Source organism: Camelus dromedarius, chromosome 3 (assembly GCF_036321535.1).
Source record: "Camelus dromedarius isolate mCamDro1 chromosome 3, mCamDro1.pat, whole genome shotgun sequence".
Lineage (NCBI taxonomy): Eukaryota > Metazoa > Chordata > Mammalia > Artiodactyla > Camelidae > Camelus > Camelus dromedarius.
Genome location: NC_087438.1, coordinates 85123424 through 85141870, shown reverse-complemented (window position 1 = coordinate 85141870; position 18447 = coordinate 85123424). Strand labels below are relative to the sequence as shown.

The following is an 18447-nucleotide window of genomic DNA, read 5'->3' as shown; positions in this document are numbered from 1 at the left end:
TCCTGACTTCTACTTACTCTCTCCTCACCCCCAATCACAACGAATATTTATTCACTGGATCTTTTTCGTGAACTTCAGCTCCCCAGTTTCATCTGGTAGCAAGCAATGATTTATAGAGGCAGAGAGATGACAGGATATCACTGTGTCTGCCAGAAGGAGGACTAGGATGCAAAAGCAAATGGGAGGAAGTTGTGACAAATACCTGATAATTAGCAAGATTATCAGAGAACCTTCTTTTCAGCTCATGAGAAGAAAATCAATTTTTGGTTTTCTTAAAGTAGATTAAAATTCTGTCTTCTCTACAGAAGTTCTGCTTACTTAAGCAGAATCTGGTGACTGATATAAAACCTGGGAAGTTTTCCCTATTCGAGGCTATTTCATAGCATTCCTTGACAGGGCTCTAATTTGTTTATCAAAATTTTTGTTAAGAAAATGAATAATCTGTCATGAGCGATAATAACCGAACTCAGGAAATCCTGGTTTGTGGCCCAGACACTGCTGGCTGCATTTAGAAAGCCAGTGGCCAAAGCAGATGTAATTGTTCTACCTTTAACAAATGCATAAGCTCTAATGACCAGAAACTGAAATGAAGGGCTAGGAGACAATGGTGACTGAGCATGTACAACAATTCAATTAAGTGCAAAATAAAGTGTACCCTCTCATTTGTCAAGTGAAGTGCTTAATTGTGGCTACTTGCCTCACTGAACACAAATACTATTATTTTACCAGGCTTCAGCACACTGAGCACTGATTGTAGAATTTTTTAGCTTGATTAATAGTCCAGGATTGGTCAATAACTCAATACTATACAATTTTAATTACTTACATTTAGAAATCTATCTAACTGCTCTCAAACAAGTTTCAAAGAAATATGTAAGAGTCCTTGGTAAGGAGTTTATCAATCTTGACAAATTGCACATGCATTTTATTACAAGTATAAAATAATGCTTCAAAGCCATTAAAATCATATGTAGATGAAAATACCCTTTTGCCAAATCTGTTCTTTGTAGTAACCATTAGCTTTAAGGGATGCCTCAAGAAATCATTCTCTTGGCATGAATTTTTAAAATTTTACTAAAGATTATTATAAGCAAAATAATATATTAATATATGCTATACCCACTGACAATTGATTTTTCTAATAGTGATGGACCATTAACATTTATTAGCCTCTGGTTATCTATTTTTAATAGCTATCACAATATACAATAAGCCGCTAAATAAAACCAATTAATCTTTTCTTTTTTTTTCTAACACTACTGTCAAAAGTTGGGGTGATTTATTTCCTGTAGTCAGAAGTCATTCCATCCCTTTTATGCTAAAAGTCACGGTGGCAAAATTTTACACACGGAAGAGGAGAAATGACCACAGAGAGACTTATGATGAATTCTTATCTCAAGGTAATACTAATGAAAGGCAAACATCACTTTGCCCAGGACTGGCCTAAGAGGTTCTTATGAGGTATCCACTGGCCGACTGCACAGCTTTTAAAACTTTGCAGAATTGAGCTGACTGACTGGAAGGGCCTGGATTGGGGCAGATGGGAGAGGTGAGTCCTGCTTCAGCTTCTGATCCCAATCAGCAGTAGTACTTGACAAGTCACCCAACTTCCCTGACTCTCCATCTCCTAATCTCTCTGGTAAGCAGGATGGACTGAATCACACATCCTCTGGCAACCCATCATACTCAGCTCCTACCTTCAGATAACCAACAAACATGTGGATACAGCCTCACAGGACAGTATTAACGATGTGACCTCCAACCTCCATTGTGTGTACTAGCCAGTGCCGTGTATGGAGAGCTATCCATGGTTTTGTGTGTCTAGTCATGCTAATTAGAATATGGACCATTTAAACTTACTTGGGAAACAGCTGAGAATTCAGAGCAACAAGAAAATCTAGTACCAAGATACAGGACCAAACCTTACTTTAGTTGATTTCCAAAAAATAAAATGATAGCCCTTCAATTCTGAGGAACCTTGAAGAATAAGATTTTAGACCATATGGTCCTACTCACCTTTGCAGAAACTGTTTTAATGCCAAATTTAGAACTAAAATGTGTACTCTACTTGCCACTATAAAAACAGACTGTCTCCCTCAGCCTAGAAATGTACAGAAAGTTAGCCCTCAGAAAATACAGACAAAATCCTTCTTACGCTAGATTTTCAGTATTTCCTAAAAACGAATAAAAGGAAATGATCATAATGTAATTTCAACATTGATTGTATCCTAGGGTTGCATCTAAAGACACAGGAATACATTCAAGACAGAATGAAATCTTCAAGTCCAAGAGCAGGGCTTAGAAAACATCACCAGTACAGAATCTCAGACATCACAACTTCTTGTAGGACAACTGGCCACAGGAGTTAAGACTCTGAGTGCACATTTCTATCAGCACACTATGACTCCTCATATCTCAGTTTACTGCTGAGGCCTTTAGGGCACAGAATCAGCTGGCACAACTCAGCTTTTTATTCTGATGACCAACATTCCCATTAACTCTTCAAGGTCTGGTTAAAGGGGCCTTATGGGGTGGGGAACAGAAGGCACAAACTGTTGGGTGTAAGATAGGCTCAAGGATATATTGCACAATGCAGAGAATATACCCAATATTATGTAATAACTGTAAATGGAAAGTAACCTTTTAAAATTATATTTTAAAAAGACTCAGAATAAAGCGTGGGGGTTTGGAAAGTTCTACAAATATTAAAGTGATAAAAAAGTGAAAAAATGAAATAAAATACATCATCAACAATAAAAAAAAAGATAAGCCTTAATTTATTAAACTTTGGATATAATCAATTCCAACTCCAAAGTTCTGTCTGCCTTCGATGTGTCATACCAAAGCGAGCAGGGAGGGCTGTGTTCAGCTTCACTCTTTGCAGGATCTGATGTCACTGAACAACTATATCTCTTTTCTAAAGCACTTTGATTCTACCCCGGTCATCATACACATATTCCATTTTATTATTCTCAAAACAAATGCAATGAGCACTCTTCACAAAGTGATAACATCTCACAACCAGAGGAAGCTTTTGGATTTTTTTTTTTTAATAACAAGTCTTGAGACATCTAGCAGTGTGGTCCAATGATGGAAATGTTCTAGATCCACAGTATCCAATACAGGAGTCACTAACCACATGCGGCTGAGGAACTAAAGTATTATTTTACTTAATTGTGATGCCTTTAAACTTAAATAGCTTCATGTGGCTTGTTCCAACCCAAAAATATCAAGCTTCATGAAAAACTAGATGGTGCTCTGTCCTCAACAATGAAATATCTAAAAACCAGACAAAGCCTGCGTCAATTTAGTTAGCATATATCAATGCCCAGTAAATTTTTAAGAAGCAAGCAAGCCGTGAGACAGTTTTGCACATCCCCTGGCATTCTCCCTAAGCAGCAGCTCCTCTGCCAAAGACAACTCCAGTAAAACGTGCAATCCATTTACTTTGCATTCGTAATTAATTTGGTGTACACACAGGGAAAGGATGAAACATTTAACAACATTAAGTGTGGTTTAGTTTAAAATATTATTAAACCTTTGATTTTTCTTTCACAACATGAAAGCCTCCAAAACAAAAGTTGATCAGTTGGGCCCCATTCTTTCCTCACACCCCATCAGTCAAGCCCAAATGCACATCTCCTGAGATTTCAAACGGGGCACTACTGAGGTCACTGCTGGCTGTGTAGAGGGAGAAAAGACCTGAGTTCCACATAAAAAGAAAAAGATTTCAGGAGAGCGGCAAAAGTGCAGAGCCAAAACACCCGGAGAACATGGGATGCTAGAAAGAAGATGACCTTCACACTTGGGAGGGGAGCAGCTTGGAACTCGAGAACATGGACACAGTCCAAAGAAACTATTATGGGATAGATGATCTCCAGGCTCCTCCCCCCACACAGCACCTCTAGCATCATCTTCCCCTCTGGTACCACCAATTATAAACAGTGATGCTCAAAACACACATTTGAGCAGCTGACAGTGTGCCCTGGAGGCTAAAGGCAAACTTTCCCCAGGTGGCACAATCAATAAGGAAAAGAAAAGGATGCAAAATAAAGATAAGCATTACAAAGATGCTCTGCAGAAAAAAGAGAATATATTCATCAGAAAATAATCCACCGTGACTACAGGCTTTGCTTAACCCTTTCTGGAGCACTGCCCCACACTCCCCATGAGACTATTGAGAGTTTCTAAGCAGAAAAACAGAAGAAAAAAGGGATTTCTAATTCCTGGTGCAAGCACAAGTCAGTCAAGCTGTTCTAGCCTAGGTAATAAGCTTATGCTTCAAAACTTTATGAAGTCCCTAAATAAAATCTAGGTTGATCTAGATTCCAGAAGCTTTTTCCCTCTGAATTAACTAAAGAAAAGGAAAAGTCAGTAGGCTGAGAAAAAGGAAGACGAGATTTTTGGCTTTGTATGTTTTGTTTGTTTGTTTGTTTAAATGGAGGTACTGGGAATCGAACTAAGCACCTCGCACATGCTCAGGGTTCATGCACTCCACCCACTGAGCTATACCCCCACTCCTTGGCTTTGTATGCTTAATAATGACAAATCAAGAAATAACAATTCTGGGGCCCCTGGACCCTCATACAAATGCATTTTTATCTTTAGCACTAATTCCTAACTTTGCCAAGCGGAATTTTTTTCTGCGTTCAACGTAAATAACGTGGTAATGAAAAATGGTAATGTTGGCAACCCTGGGTTTCCTCAGATCTCTTTCCATCATATCAACATGTAGACTTACTGATGGTCCCTCACATGAAAAAACTTACAAATAAATTCATACACAGTCTCTTTGATGAAGGTTCAAATGTCTTGGGTTTCACAGCCAAATATTCAGTCTGTTGAGTGAACTCTTTTGGACCTGAGATTCAGGGGCCTGTTTCAAATCTGGACCTGCCTGAAACTCTAACCTGTTTACTTTCTGACTTTGTCTTCTGTGTCTCCCTTTCTTGCCTCTACTTCTAGCAAGATTGTCCTATCCAAAAAAAAAAGCATTTGAGTTTTTCAAACAGAAAGGAAATGGTTTCTGGTATGTTCTAAGCTTTTTCAGTGTATTTGGCTGAATGGGCACAAACCGCCAAAGACTAAAAGCCAGCTAATTTATGGAGTCAATCACTAAGGAAGATATGTAGATTCAGCAGTTGCAACTCTCTAAATGGACAATTTTACAATCATGCACAAACTAATGTTCCATTTGAGTTCTGTATATTTCTCCTCTTTAGAATTCACCTATGTGGTTAAGAATTACGGAGTGTACCTTCTACGTCCAAACTTGCTGGTACCAAGGGAGCGTGCTAGGTTCTGGAACACCATACAGCTTTTCCAGGCCTGTGTGCTAAAAGTAAATTATGTACCTAGAATGAAACTAGCAGGTCAAAGCCACTGGGCATCTCCCTCTATTTCCCTTATCTCCAATAATCAACTCCTGTGTGAGGGAGTTATTCAAGCACCTCCCCATGAGTAGTAAGAAACACTGTATATGATTACGTTGCCTTTAAAGGAGTTAATTTTTTGAAGTCATAATTTTTAATTTTAACTTATTCATGAATGATGGTGATCACCTCTCAAGTTTTCATCAACAAGGCACCGGGAAAGGCAAAGTAGGAACCCACTGTTTGGGCAATTTGATCTCACCCTGGCGATCTAGCTGAATATCAAGCACCCATTACTTCACCTCATCTGGGAAGGCTCAGCCAAACCATACCTGGGCATCAGCATCAAATAAGCCCATCAGGGTCTAGGATGGGATGGGAGTCTCAAACCACTTGGACTTTGGCCAGTAACTCTAGATTAGCTCGGAATCAGCACTGACCTAACCATCTCTCATGGAAGTGCAGTTTTGTATACATAAGTTTTCTAATTTATCAGGTACTTTCCTGACAGTTTACAGAGATGCATGACAAATTCTGACCCTATTATTTGACGGAACACTTCATAGGGACTTAAACCACAATACACGTATGTCTTTCTAAGTGTAATGGGGGTCAGACAAAACAGTCTGTTTCATTATCTTTCTATTTACCATGACATATTTTCATTGCTTTGTGTGACATTCAGCATGAAATCGTATTGTATTGAAAGCTAAGCTGTGAGTTTCAGTATCCAGAAACTTTCAACTATCATTCTATCTTAACTTCTATGTTGTTACTATGATCACAATGAACTTTTACAAATAATAAAATAGATCCATACAGTTAGAGTCACTCAATTTAAAAAGCAAGTTGATAATAACAAGATTTTAGTGCACTTTTTGTATTTAAAAAAATAACTAAAATGCCTTGCAAACTTTGAATAAATATCTCAAGGCTACACGCATACTTGCAAGGAAGGTAAGCGTTCAAAAAAATCCTTTTGGAGTAAGGAAAACCTTTTCAAAACTTTTGTGTCTCCCCTAAAGCCAGTAATACTGAGATGTGAAGAAGTCTGTTGATACTCTCACCAGGGGCTGTCCTAATTGAAAGCAAAAGATTCTAAAGACACAGCTGCCTTCATAGCCCTAATACAAATGTTTCAACATTAATTAGTTACAGCAATGATTGATGCCAAGCATGTGGTTTCTAGAATGGGACAAATAAAAGCATATACACACGTAAGTGGGCACATGTATCATGAAATGGATCATTATTTCAAAAAGGATCCACCTCCCCTCTGCTACCTTTCCATCCTCCCTGCCTGCTTGGGTTCTACCACCTGCCGTATCCTGCAGACCTGGGAGGGGAGAGTTGGATGCAAATTATAAGGCAAGGAGAGCTGAGTGGCTTAAAGGTTAATCAGTGGCCAAATTAAGAAAATAATTCAGGAGTCCTGCTTCCGAGTCTCCTATCCTACTTCCAAAAATCAGTTTCTGCTTCTATATTCTAAACAGTCTTAGCTATTTGGGGTTTAATCAAATTTTCATAGGATGTGGACAGATAAAACACAATCCTTTCTCACTGCATTAATTTGATTTTTGTCTTTTGCATTCCCAGCTGTCAAGACTGTCGAATAAACCAGTTTTGATTCATAAATAATAGTTCCATTATATCTCCTGTGCCACTCGTCAGAGTACCTGAAATTTTAATTCACTTGTTCAGCTAAATTTCATCCTCAGTTCACGGCCATAAAATTCTTTATTGACAAACTTTCAAACCAACTTTGACTCTGAGGTATCTAGTCAACATTTTTCTTCTGTGTGGATATTAGTTTATTGAATAAGTGGCATCTGTTTTCCTCCACATCACTAGCAGAGGAGGTATTTCCTTTTGACAGCTTTGCAGGATTTATGGGTTTGCATGCTCTGAAGAAAAATAGTACTAAGCAAAAAATTCCAATTCATTACCTCTTAGTACTTAATTAAGTTCATACCCATGGCACACTGGAGGTGAACCCTGAAACAACTGTGACAGCAGCCGAGCAGCCAGCTAGATTATCTCTGGGAGACAGAGGGGATTCTAATTATCCTGACCTCATTTTTTCCGTCTATGATATTCATAAATGTGCCTTCTATTTTTTTTTCCAGAGTACATCTCTTTTTTTTTTTTTTGAAGTATAGTCAGTTTACAATGTTGTGTTAGTTTCTGGTGCACAGCACAGTGATTCCGTTTTTTTATATATCTATATATATATATTCCTTTTCATATTCTTTTTCATTATAGGCTATTACAAGGTATTGAATATAGTTCTCTATGCTCTACAGTAGGACCTTGCTGTTTACCTATTTTATATGTAGGAGTTAGTGTCTGCAAATCCCAAATGTGCCTTCTATTTTGCTTCCCTTTAGACCTGGGCAAAGCTGCTTAGAAAGGGAGGGCAGATTTCTCTCGGCAGCTACTATTCGCGCAGCCCTTCCAGACAATAAAGTCAAAGAGGGGCCTAAAATTACTCTCTGACCTTCCAGAACGCAGACCTCTGATTCAGAGGGCTTTCCCTGAGGTATGGCTGGAAGGCAAGCAGTGAGTCTCACTAAGCAAACACCTGGTGAGAAGTGAGAGGTGGGCTTACCTATCGGGGTTCTGCGTGCACACATGCATCTGTAAGAGGATCCGCTGCGTGAAAGTCTTAAAGCACTGTCCACATTTCCAAAGATGCCAGTCACTAAACTCCGAGTGGAGCTGGCTGGTGGAAGTCGGGCTCGCCAGGACTCGCTGGTTTTTCACGTTGATTTGGTTAAATCCTGATTCGATGGGCCCGGACTTATCCAGGAGAGAGAAGTTCCTGCTGCATGGAGTCTGTGGGAAGACGACAGAGCGCTGCTGGGTGGCAGGGGAGAGTTTGCTGTTCTTGCTGAAGGGCTGCAGGGCGTCCTGTCTGCACATGGCTTCCATGACTGTCGAGGGTACATTTACTGGGAGAACAGCAAGAGTTTGAGAAGATCAATTTTAGTAGCCCTGAAAATAAGCATAATAACACACACTTCTAAAAAAAATCCCTCTAAGTCAACATTTTAAAAATTGGTGTTTCTGGACTCACAAGGAACATAAGAACAGCCAATTTGATTTGAGGGGGAAATCACTGTTATTGCCAGTTAACTCAGTCAGTGCCTATTTATTAAGCAACTACTGTCTGCTCCAGGTTTTTCCTAACTGGTCATTGCCCTCACTTACGACTTGAGATAAAAAGACTCCATAATTGGGGGGAGTTGAGCTCGGAGGCACAGCAAGAGACAGGGAGAGAAAGTGGGGCTCCCTAGAGAGGGTGGCCTTCAGCATGGCAGAGAAGGTAAATTCAGGCCTTTAGGATTTCAGGCCTTTCATCAGACCCTGCCAGCACAGGACAGATTTTCAAGGAAAAGTGACTAAAGAGGTGAAGGCAACCATATGAAAGACACCTGGAGACAGAAGTCTGGTACGCTGGTGGGATGGTGAGGCAATCAGGCTGACTGAACACAGTGTGGGTTTGCCAGCACTGTGGGAATAAAGGGTTGGGGTGGGGGTAGACCTCAGAGGGCCTTTAATGTCCAAATAAATAAATACACAAAAGACTTCAGGCCTAAGAAATAGACACTGACTATTTCTGAGCAAACAAATAGCAAGAAAAAAGAATCCATGTTCAGGGAAGGCTTGACAGAGGCAAAATTTACACGCAGGGTGCAGGGCATAAGGTAAGAGTAGCAGGCATCAGAGTATGTGATCACAGAAGATGGTGCTTGCAACTTGGGCTTTGGAATCAGAAAGACCTGTGTTCAAATCCTAACTCTGCCTTTTACTAGCTTGGTCATCTTAGGCAAGTTACGCAGTCTCTCTGTGCTTGAGTCTCCATCTGTAAAATGAGGACAATGAAACTAATAATTTTAAAAGTAATGGCATGGCTTAGTGGGTGAGACGGTCTAGATTTTAACTCAACTACCTACAGCTGTCCCTTGGTATCCACGGCGGGGTTGGATCCAGAACCCCTGCAGATACCAAAATCTGCAGATGCTCAAGTCTCTTATATAAAATGGCATAGTATTTGCATATAATCTACTCACATCCTGCTGGATACTTTAAATCATCTCTAGACTAGTTATAATACATAATACCATGCAAATGCTAAGTAAATAGTTGCCAACATATGGCAAATTCAAGTTTTGCTTTTTGGAACTTTCTTAAAATTTTTTTCCCCAGAATATTTTCCGTCTGTGGTTGGTTGACTCTGCTGGAGCGGAAGCTGTGGATCCAGAGGGCTAACTGTGGGCAGGTATGGAATACCTAAATCCACAGTTTAGTCCTCGGTAAAATGTAAAGTGGTCACGGGAAGGAGTGAGAGATAATGCACAGGCAGCAGCTAGTAAATGCCAAGGTTGTCACTCAACAGATACTGAGTTCTATGCACCCTGTCTTCCTCATCTTTAAACACCAGTTTGAGGTTTAAATGAGATAATGACAGTACTCATCAGGGCCTACCATCAATATCAGTCACCATTCTTATTACTACAGAAGGAAAAGAGCCTCGAATGAAGGAGATGGACCCAAGCGGGATGGTGGTAGTGGGAGTGGGGAAAGAATGAGAAGAAACATTTTTGAGAAGGGAAACCTAATATATTTGAATTTTGTTTTTCTTTTTTCTTTGTCATTGTATTCATAATATACATCATGCATTCACTTGTCAATCCACAGGTTCAGAGGTGATGAGAATCTTTACATTATGCTTAAAAACTATTATTCTTACTTTAATTATCTACTCTGGCAATAAAATTTGTTTCGTGGTATTTCAGGGATCATAGAGATTCAAGGTTACAGCATGAGAAGGAATTTAGAGACCAAAAAGTTTGAAAAGGATGATTGGCAAAAACGGTGGTGGTGGGAAATAAATGATGGCTGTTGACCATCGGGTTCAAGGTCATGTGAAAAGGAACACGTGAACTGGGTGCTCTCATTCTTCCCTGCAACAGACCATCTCTGAGATTCCAGTGGAGCATGAAAACTCAGGTGTCCTCAACTACAAAAAGAGAACAAGAGGACCACTACCGCCAGGAGGCTCCATGCTTGAGTGGATACGTAGACACCACGTGTGGCGGGGTTAAGGATGCCACTAAGGACTCTTCCACCCTGAGTGTTCTACACTTTCACATGTATTAGATGAATCCAACAAATGGAACAGCTCATCCTCCAGGGCTCTGTTGGCATTGCCCATTCTGTCTTATGAAGAAGAAATAAAGCAAGAGACTCACAGACCAGGAGAGAATGTGGAGTTTGTCTACTTGGTAGTTCTTTATCCTGACTGTATATTATACTCATAGAGGAGATTTTTAAAAATACCAGAATCTCTTGGTAGTGCCTGGAAATCTGCACTTTAAGTTCCCCAAGTGCTTCTAATATAAAATCAGAGATGAGAACCACTGATCTAGTCCTACCCTCTCTTATTACAAAAAAAAAAAAGCTGAAGCTCAAGCAGGTCTAATAACGCGTCACACATTCAGTTAATGTCACAGCTAAGCTGGAAGCTTTAGCTTTCTTTCTGATGTGCAGGGCATTTTTTTTTTTTTGACCATACTCCTATTCTATGTCTGCTCAATTGCTGTGGTGCAAAAATAAAAAGGACATTTTACAGCTAGTACAGACATTTGTGTGTGTGTGTATGTGTGTGTATACACATATATAAACATACATTATATAGGCATCTATGTGTGCACACATATACATATTTATGTACATGTCTATATTTTATATATAAATATTTATGAATAATTTCAACTTCTGTGGCAAAAGTAAATCAATATGAAATGTGTGCACACATTTTAGACTTTCAAAAAACCTTTGACTGTACACAGACTGTTAGTTTTAAAATATATATTGAAAAATAAGGAGAAATGTTTTATGTTTTGGCTCTTTCTTAACAGAAGACAAAAACAGCAGCATTGTCACAGACGAGGGTAGAACCCACCTTACTTAGCCTGTTTATACTAATCTGGAAGAGACAAAGCACAGGGAAACCCACGAGTTTTCAGGCAACACTAAGCTCTTGCAGGCTAGGAAGGCCAGACTAGCAGGAAGGAAGACAGGGTGGGGAGACTGTGGAATGAAGATGTCATCAACATGCAGGAGGGCAGGAAAACCCCCAGAAAGGAAAGCTTTCTGCTAGAAAGAGGAACATGATGCCTCCGGGGAAGTCACACAAATAACACTCTAAGTAGAGATTGTAAGTGCTGACTTCTTACTTAAGCCCCTGGAAAGTAACCGAATAAATTAATTCTCAAAGATTATTAAGGTCACAGAACCTTTCTATTAAACAAAAGAATATGCGGGCCAATGGAATTTTTCTAAGTTTAATAATCAATGTCAAAATAGTAATAAAGAAAAATGTCTACCAGTTTGTATAACAATCTGGGATAACGGGATCTGAGTTAATGATAATAGCATTTAAGCCGTAAGTATGGGGATAGCTGGAATAAAATGATTCTCTGTCTTATTATTTTCTCCTATGGGACACCTCTAAACAAATATAACACATTTTGGGGACAGTAGCAATGCTTGCTCTTTCTACTTTTGGCATGATCCTTTATTGTACTTGGGAATTAATTTAATTCTACTGAATGAAATGAGCTAGGAACAGCCTTAATAATTTAACGTAATTTTCACAAAAGCAACCATATTTGACCCCAAAGCTGCCCTGCAGAGCCCTCACACACTTCCACAGGACCGGAGAGGTCAAGCTACAAAGCATACTTTTTTCAGCAGGACTTAAAGGACACAGAGGATCACTCTTCCTAAAAACCAGTCTGATTGGCCCAACAATCCAAAGTATTAACAAAACACAGGGAATTCACAGAAAGAGAATAGAAAATGAATCAGAAAACACTATCATATCCCAACCCAAGATAGGACAAACTGCAAGAGGCCAGAAGTGACTAATGAAAAGACCGAAAGGATGAAGAGGTTTCTATCTGAAGACGTACTGAGCAAGTAAAATTGTTTCAGTCTATAAGACAGAGATTAAGGGGAAGAGGGCAAACTCTCAAAGCCCTAAAGGATTTATAGTCAAGGAGGATAATCAACTCATCAAATTTTACAAAACTATAACACTGAGAGTGAAATGCAGGATCCATAAAACAAAGTCCTACTTTACTCCCTCATCCATTCACTCAGTCCACAAGCGCTTACTGAGTATCTATGACGTGCCTGACACTGCTGGGGCTGTGGACACAGGGGAGCGAGAGTTACAGCTCCTACTCTCAGGTCACTTAATCTTTAGTGAGAGAGACAGATACCACACAAATGCTCTTACAGGTAAATACTGACTCAGTTTCATCAGATCTAAAATTCCATTCATTTCAAGTCACACCATCAATTGTAAGTCTCCCTGCATTGTGAGACATTTGCCAGGTCCAGAAAGATTAAAATGTGAAAAATATGTGAATTTGAGAACTGACAATATTCAGTTGCTCCAAGTGTAATAAGTGCTATGATAGAAAAGAAACGGGGCCAAGAAAATGTCTGTCAGAGATGGCTAAACCTGGGTGGGAGAGATGGCTTCCCTGTGGTACTGACCCTGAGTGTGAGTCCTGAAGATGCGCTGGCATCAGATGGGGGCAAAGGAGGGAAAAGGCGATATGAGAGGAGATGGACTGTTGGCAGCTGTGCCACCGAGTCTGTATGGCGCACGAGGTGAGAAGGAGCTCAGGACACGGAATGGAAATAGGTGAAGGGAGGCAGGTTAATACAACAGAGGATGGTGGGGTCTGTAGCAGACTAAATAGAGCCAGGCTAGTCTGAAGATGTTTGAATTCTCATTTTGCAAAACAGTATGTGAGCCATACGAATATTTCTGGAGACTACGTAGCCCACTGGCTATCATATTAAAGAGGTGGGGACTGAGATGTAAAAGAGTATGAAAAAGTGTGTGTGTGTGTGTGTGTGTGTGTGTGTATAAATGAATTATTATGCTGTACACCAGAAACTAACACAACATTATAAATCAACTATACTTCAATTAAAAAAAAAGAGTAATGCCAAACCAAAAAAGGGTTTTAAGCTAGGGTATGAGGTCATCAGATTGATACTTTAAATGCACCATCACTCTATATCATTAAATGAAAAAGTGAGGTGCAGAACAAAGTATATAGTATTACTATCTACATAAAAGGGGAAGGGCAGAGTGAGAGCCCAAGAAAGAGTGGGAAAATATGCTCGAATTCAAGAATGGGCAAAAAATACGCCCAGAAGGACACCAAAGAATCTGTCAATGGATTGCCTCTTGGAAGGACAATTACATGTCCACAGTACTTTCTGGATTTTGATCTATGGGACCAAACTCTCTCTTAACAAAACATGTGAGTAAACTGAGACAATAAAATCAGCAAATCAGTGAAACTCCACTTCTGCTGCTGTGATACCAAAAGAGGGAAAATGTGACCTGCAGGAGGCTACCGCAGGGGTCCAGGACGAAGCTGATGGGGAGGCTGATCAGGAGGTGGCAGCAGCAATGAAAAGAAATGTATTTAAGAATACACAAGCAACAGGGCTTTCTAAATGCCTGGACAGAAGGGTGAGGAAGAGCGAGGTGTCAAGGTTTCTAGAAAGAGCAACTGGATGAATGAGAGTGAGAGGTACTGCACTGGGGGAGAGGCAGCTTGGGCGACAGAGTAGAATGGTTTTGGTTTTGAGATGCCTGTGAGACATGCAAGTGCAGATGGAAATCAGACAGGTGGATGGGAGTCTGGGGCTCCAGTGAGAGAGGTCTGGATTGCCAGTATAAATCTGGGAGCACCTGTCTTAAGTCAGGTCCTTGGGAAACAGAATCTGAAATGGAGATTTGCAGTTTTGTGTGCAGGAAGTTTACTGGGGAGTGAAATGAGTGAAGACTTTGGCAAGGGCGATCAATAGCTCTGGAGGGCCTTCAGAGCTGTTCTGCTTTGGGGTAAGGGAAGCAGTCCTTCCTACCCACCCACACTGACCAGTCATTGGACACAGGCTACGTGGGGAGGGAACATGACTGGGGGTAAAGCAGCTCTCGGAGGCTGAAGGCAATTCAGCTGTCAGCTGTCCCCAGAAGTAGGGGAACAGGGGCCTCAATCCTAAAGCAAGGTTGGGATCTAGGCAACACCACACCATCCCACAGCACCCAAGAGGTCAAATCTCTCATGACGGTGGGTTCCTATGTCCTCTGCCACTTCCTTCTGGGAAGGTATTTTCAGTGGCTGCTGCCTTCTGTTAGGAGTCCTGTGCAGACACGAAGGCATCTCCCTGGGGTGACTTCTCTGTTTCTTCTAGGATCTTACAGGTTTCTCCAGTTCTGGGGCAATTTTTATACTAGCTTCTTGACCCAGGGTTTCTACAACTGGCAGGTAATGCAAAATCCAACCCCACACCTTCCCACAGTTGGGGCTGGTTTTTGGAGTGTGACATGGTGTTTTTACCAATAGCCCCAGATGGACAATTCCTTGGCCTATGGGCTTGAGGGTAGCACTTTTCTATGTCCCATTTAGGGACAAAACAGTAACTTCTGGTTCCTGAGTTTATGTGAGGAGTCCAACGCCAGCTGCCCACTGAGCATGAGGGGCCAGGAACCTGACTTCTCTTGACTGCATTACTACTCAGCCAAACACCTGCCCAGCTCAGGCTCCCTGCAGTAGCCATCTCACGGCCCTGCATTAGGTTCTGTACTGTAGTTGCTTGCTTATGTGCCTCCTCCTACACTGAGGTGCTGGAGGACGGGGTCTGAGTGTCTGTACCCCATCACAGCGCTCCCACAGGGCCCTGCAGAGATGTCCTCATTGTCCTCAACGTTCACTGACAGAAGGCTTGAGTGAGGCCTGGTTTCCCACTGTTGGTGGGACGGTGGGGGGTGGGGTGGGGAGGGCACTCTGTAGAAGTGCTCCTTTTTATTTCCTGCTCTTTAAAATCAAAAGAAAAAGGAGGGCCTCTTAGAGGGAGAGTTGACTCTGGTGCAGCAACTCCTGCATTGCTGTCCAGTTTCACATTCTGCTACCTCAGCTTCCCATGCCAAGACCGAAAAAGCAGCAGGAAGACTTGTTTAACATTTATTCCCAGGTTTTTTTTTTAATTTCCTCTGAAATGAGTATGAACACACTAGGGTCTTTACACTCTGCAGGAGCTGATCCCCTACTAGAAGCTTTGGGGAACCTCATTCCTCCTTGCGGATACAATCTGTCGACACAGGCGTTCCTTCAAGCCCTTCTGAAAGGCCCACAGTGGTTGGAGTGGCTCTCTCTTTGGAGCTCTATTACACTTAGAACTATGGGTTTTTTTTTTTTTAACAGAAAATAACATAGGAATTGCTTCCAGAATCCAGATGCCTATGGGAAACGCTGCCTTCTCTTTCAGTGGCTTGTCCAGGCAGTGAGTGTGCCCCACTGCTCTCCGGCCCCTGAAGCCTGAACCCACCCCACACACTCCATAGGAAATGTGTACTTTCAATGTTGAAAGAACCATGGGCAGAAAAAGATATTTTTATAAATGAAAGTGCTTAATAAGTATCATTCACTGAGTTAAATCACCACTGTCTTGGGCCATGTATCAATTCCATTAACAACAAAAAAACAGAAATCTAGCCAAAATATTTCTCCTTTCTAACAATGGCAATATAATTCTCAGTATTTGTCCAGCGAGCATGTATTCATTGTTTGCTCTGTGCATAACCCTGGTAAGGAGGCTCTGTGGAGGCATTTTGTCAAGCAAGTCTTTGATCTCAAGAAGCTTCTTTCTAAGATACTTAATTTATTTTTGTGGCTAGCTCAGTAGGATAAAAATTGTCTTAGAATTCCTAATCCCGTTGAGATGATTTAAACTACTAAGGGCTGGGGAAGGCTATCTGTTAAATTATCTGTCCATGCCCTTTCACACATTTGTGCTTTTAAATCACACAGAGAATTTTCTCGGTACAGAATAAGGAACCCTCATTATAAAGCATTCCCAGGTCTCTCCGTCTCTCCCATATGAATCATACAGGAGAATCTATCTTAGAGACAAAGTCATATATCACCCCCATGCTATCTGATGAAGCTTTCTGCTGGTTTCTTGGGTGGCCAATCACATGACAGATATATGACTTTGAGACAGGAACTGAAATAAAATTCCTGTAATACCCTTAGGGGGAAGGGGGATTGTCACTGTTGAGCACTTTAGTTAAAGAATTAATTCTCTTTAAACTTCCCTCCACCCTTACTTAGAGCTCTGAACTCAACCCAGAAGAGCTGCTCAGTTTACCTACTGAAGCCACAATACTTCAACCTGCTATGGCTTTGTGAATTTTCTCCCAAGGTTTTCAGGTGCTAAATGATATAACACATGCCCTGGTAGGGTTGATTCAATACTCTACTCAGCAGTCTCAGGAATGCTTCACACAGGTTGGCCTACAAGGGAAAGGAGGCTTGAAAAGTAAAGCATGTGATGTGGCCAGAAAGTACACTTTTTGATGACACTATCACACTGAACCTGAAGCTAGATGGTACACTGTTAGATACCACTGGCAGGTGGCTGTGAATGGCACAGAGAACCCCAAATCTTCCAGCCCAGTTCCTAAATCCCTTTCGTCAATGTAACCACATCACAAGGTGGAAGCAATATTGTAGATGTGTGACTTCCACCCTAGAGATCCAGGTCAAGGGTAAGAAACGTGTTTCCTGAGGAGTCATTCCAGTTTCCATTTCTGACTCATCACTCAGTAAATGGTCATTCCATTCATCCAGTTCCTCAGACCAAAGCCTCGGAGTTCTCCTTGCCTCCTTTCTCTCTCACTCAGTACCCCAAGTGTCAGCAAATGATGTTGACTTTCCTTTCAAAATATATCCAGAATCCAACCACTTCTCACCACCTCCACCACTTCTGCACTGGTCCAAACCACCATCACCTCTCCCCTGAATTCCAGGAAGAGCCTCTAACTGGATTCCCTGCTCCATCCTCAACCTATCTAGTCTCCACTCAGTAGCCAGAGTAATCCTGTTACAACTTTAGTCACATCACTGCTCAAAACTCTGCAATAGCCCCGTTTATCCAGCCCACACAGAACAAAAGCCAGGGTCCGGACAAGATCCCTGCCCCCTCCCATATCTAAGTCTTCTCCCCACCTCACTCACTCTGACACACCTATGTCAATAGCTTTGGGATGCTCTCCCAGTAGGCCAGTCATATTTCCATCCTGGAAATAAAAGGAACTGAGTCTAGCTGCCTGCAACACTCTGCTCCCAAACAATACATGTCTTGTTCCTTTGCCTCCATAAGTCTTTATCCAAAGGCTACCTTCCTTGTAGAGCTCACCCTGATCACAGCAACTCCCAACTCCTGGCACTCCTTACCCCTTCTCTGCTTTATCTCTGTGACACTTATCATCACCTGACACACTATCTATTTAATCATTTATTTGTTGATAATCTGCCTCTCTCTACTAGAAGATATACCCCATGAGGGTAGGAATTCCTGTCTGCTTTGTTCACTGCTGTCTCTGTGGCACCCAGCAATGACACTGGCCCATAGTAAATGTGCAACAAATATCTGAGCATTTAATGAATGAATGAATGGAAGAAATTTCAGGCTGTGTGCTATATACGCTAGAACTCTAGATTCTGATATGTTTATTCCCAGACATTCTGCAGCACACACACACCACAGTATGCTCAGAGTCTGTAATACGCTGTATTAAAGGAAGAAACAGAGAGCCTTTCTGGAATCTTTTGGGATCAGATTCCATCCTTAAGAAGGTGAAGTTATGCCAAGGTTCTAACGTACAGACAGGCCCCTGTCAGCAGATCGGGAAGCTGATACTGGTGCTCTCCACACGTGGACCTAGATCTAGCTTCAGGGGAGCCGGGGCATGGAGCCATTCTGGGAAGACAGAGCATCCTGGCCTCCATGTCCATTTCTGCCTCTAACACCAACCACACACTCTTGTCCAACACTGAGATTTTCTCCTATGAAAACAGACACTCTCTCAAATAGGAGTATCACTGTGGAAAAGAAACTTTCCAATGGAAACTTGGGAAGTAAGAGGAATGTACTTATATGTCCAAAGATTCATTTTTTGATTTGAGATTGG

General features: G+C 41.3%; 1 protein-coding gene across 1 annotated transcript in view; it reads right to left on the bottom strand.

Moving 5' to 3' along the window:
- The window catches only part of PRDM6 (PR/SET domain 6), a 94846-nt gene that overhangs the window by 8594 nt on the left and 67805 nt on the right, over window positions 1–18447 (bottom strand). Inside the window, exon 5 of the mRNA XM_031448905.2 lies at window positions 7981–8323. Coding sequence (XP_031304765.2) covers window positions 7981–8323 — 343 coding nt within the window. The remainder of the gene's footprint in view (window positions 1–7980; window positions 8324–18447) is intronic.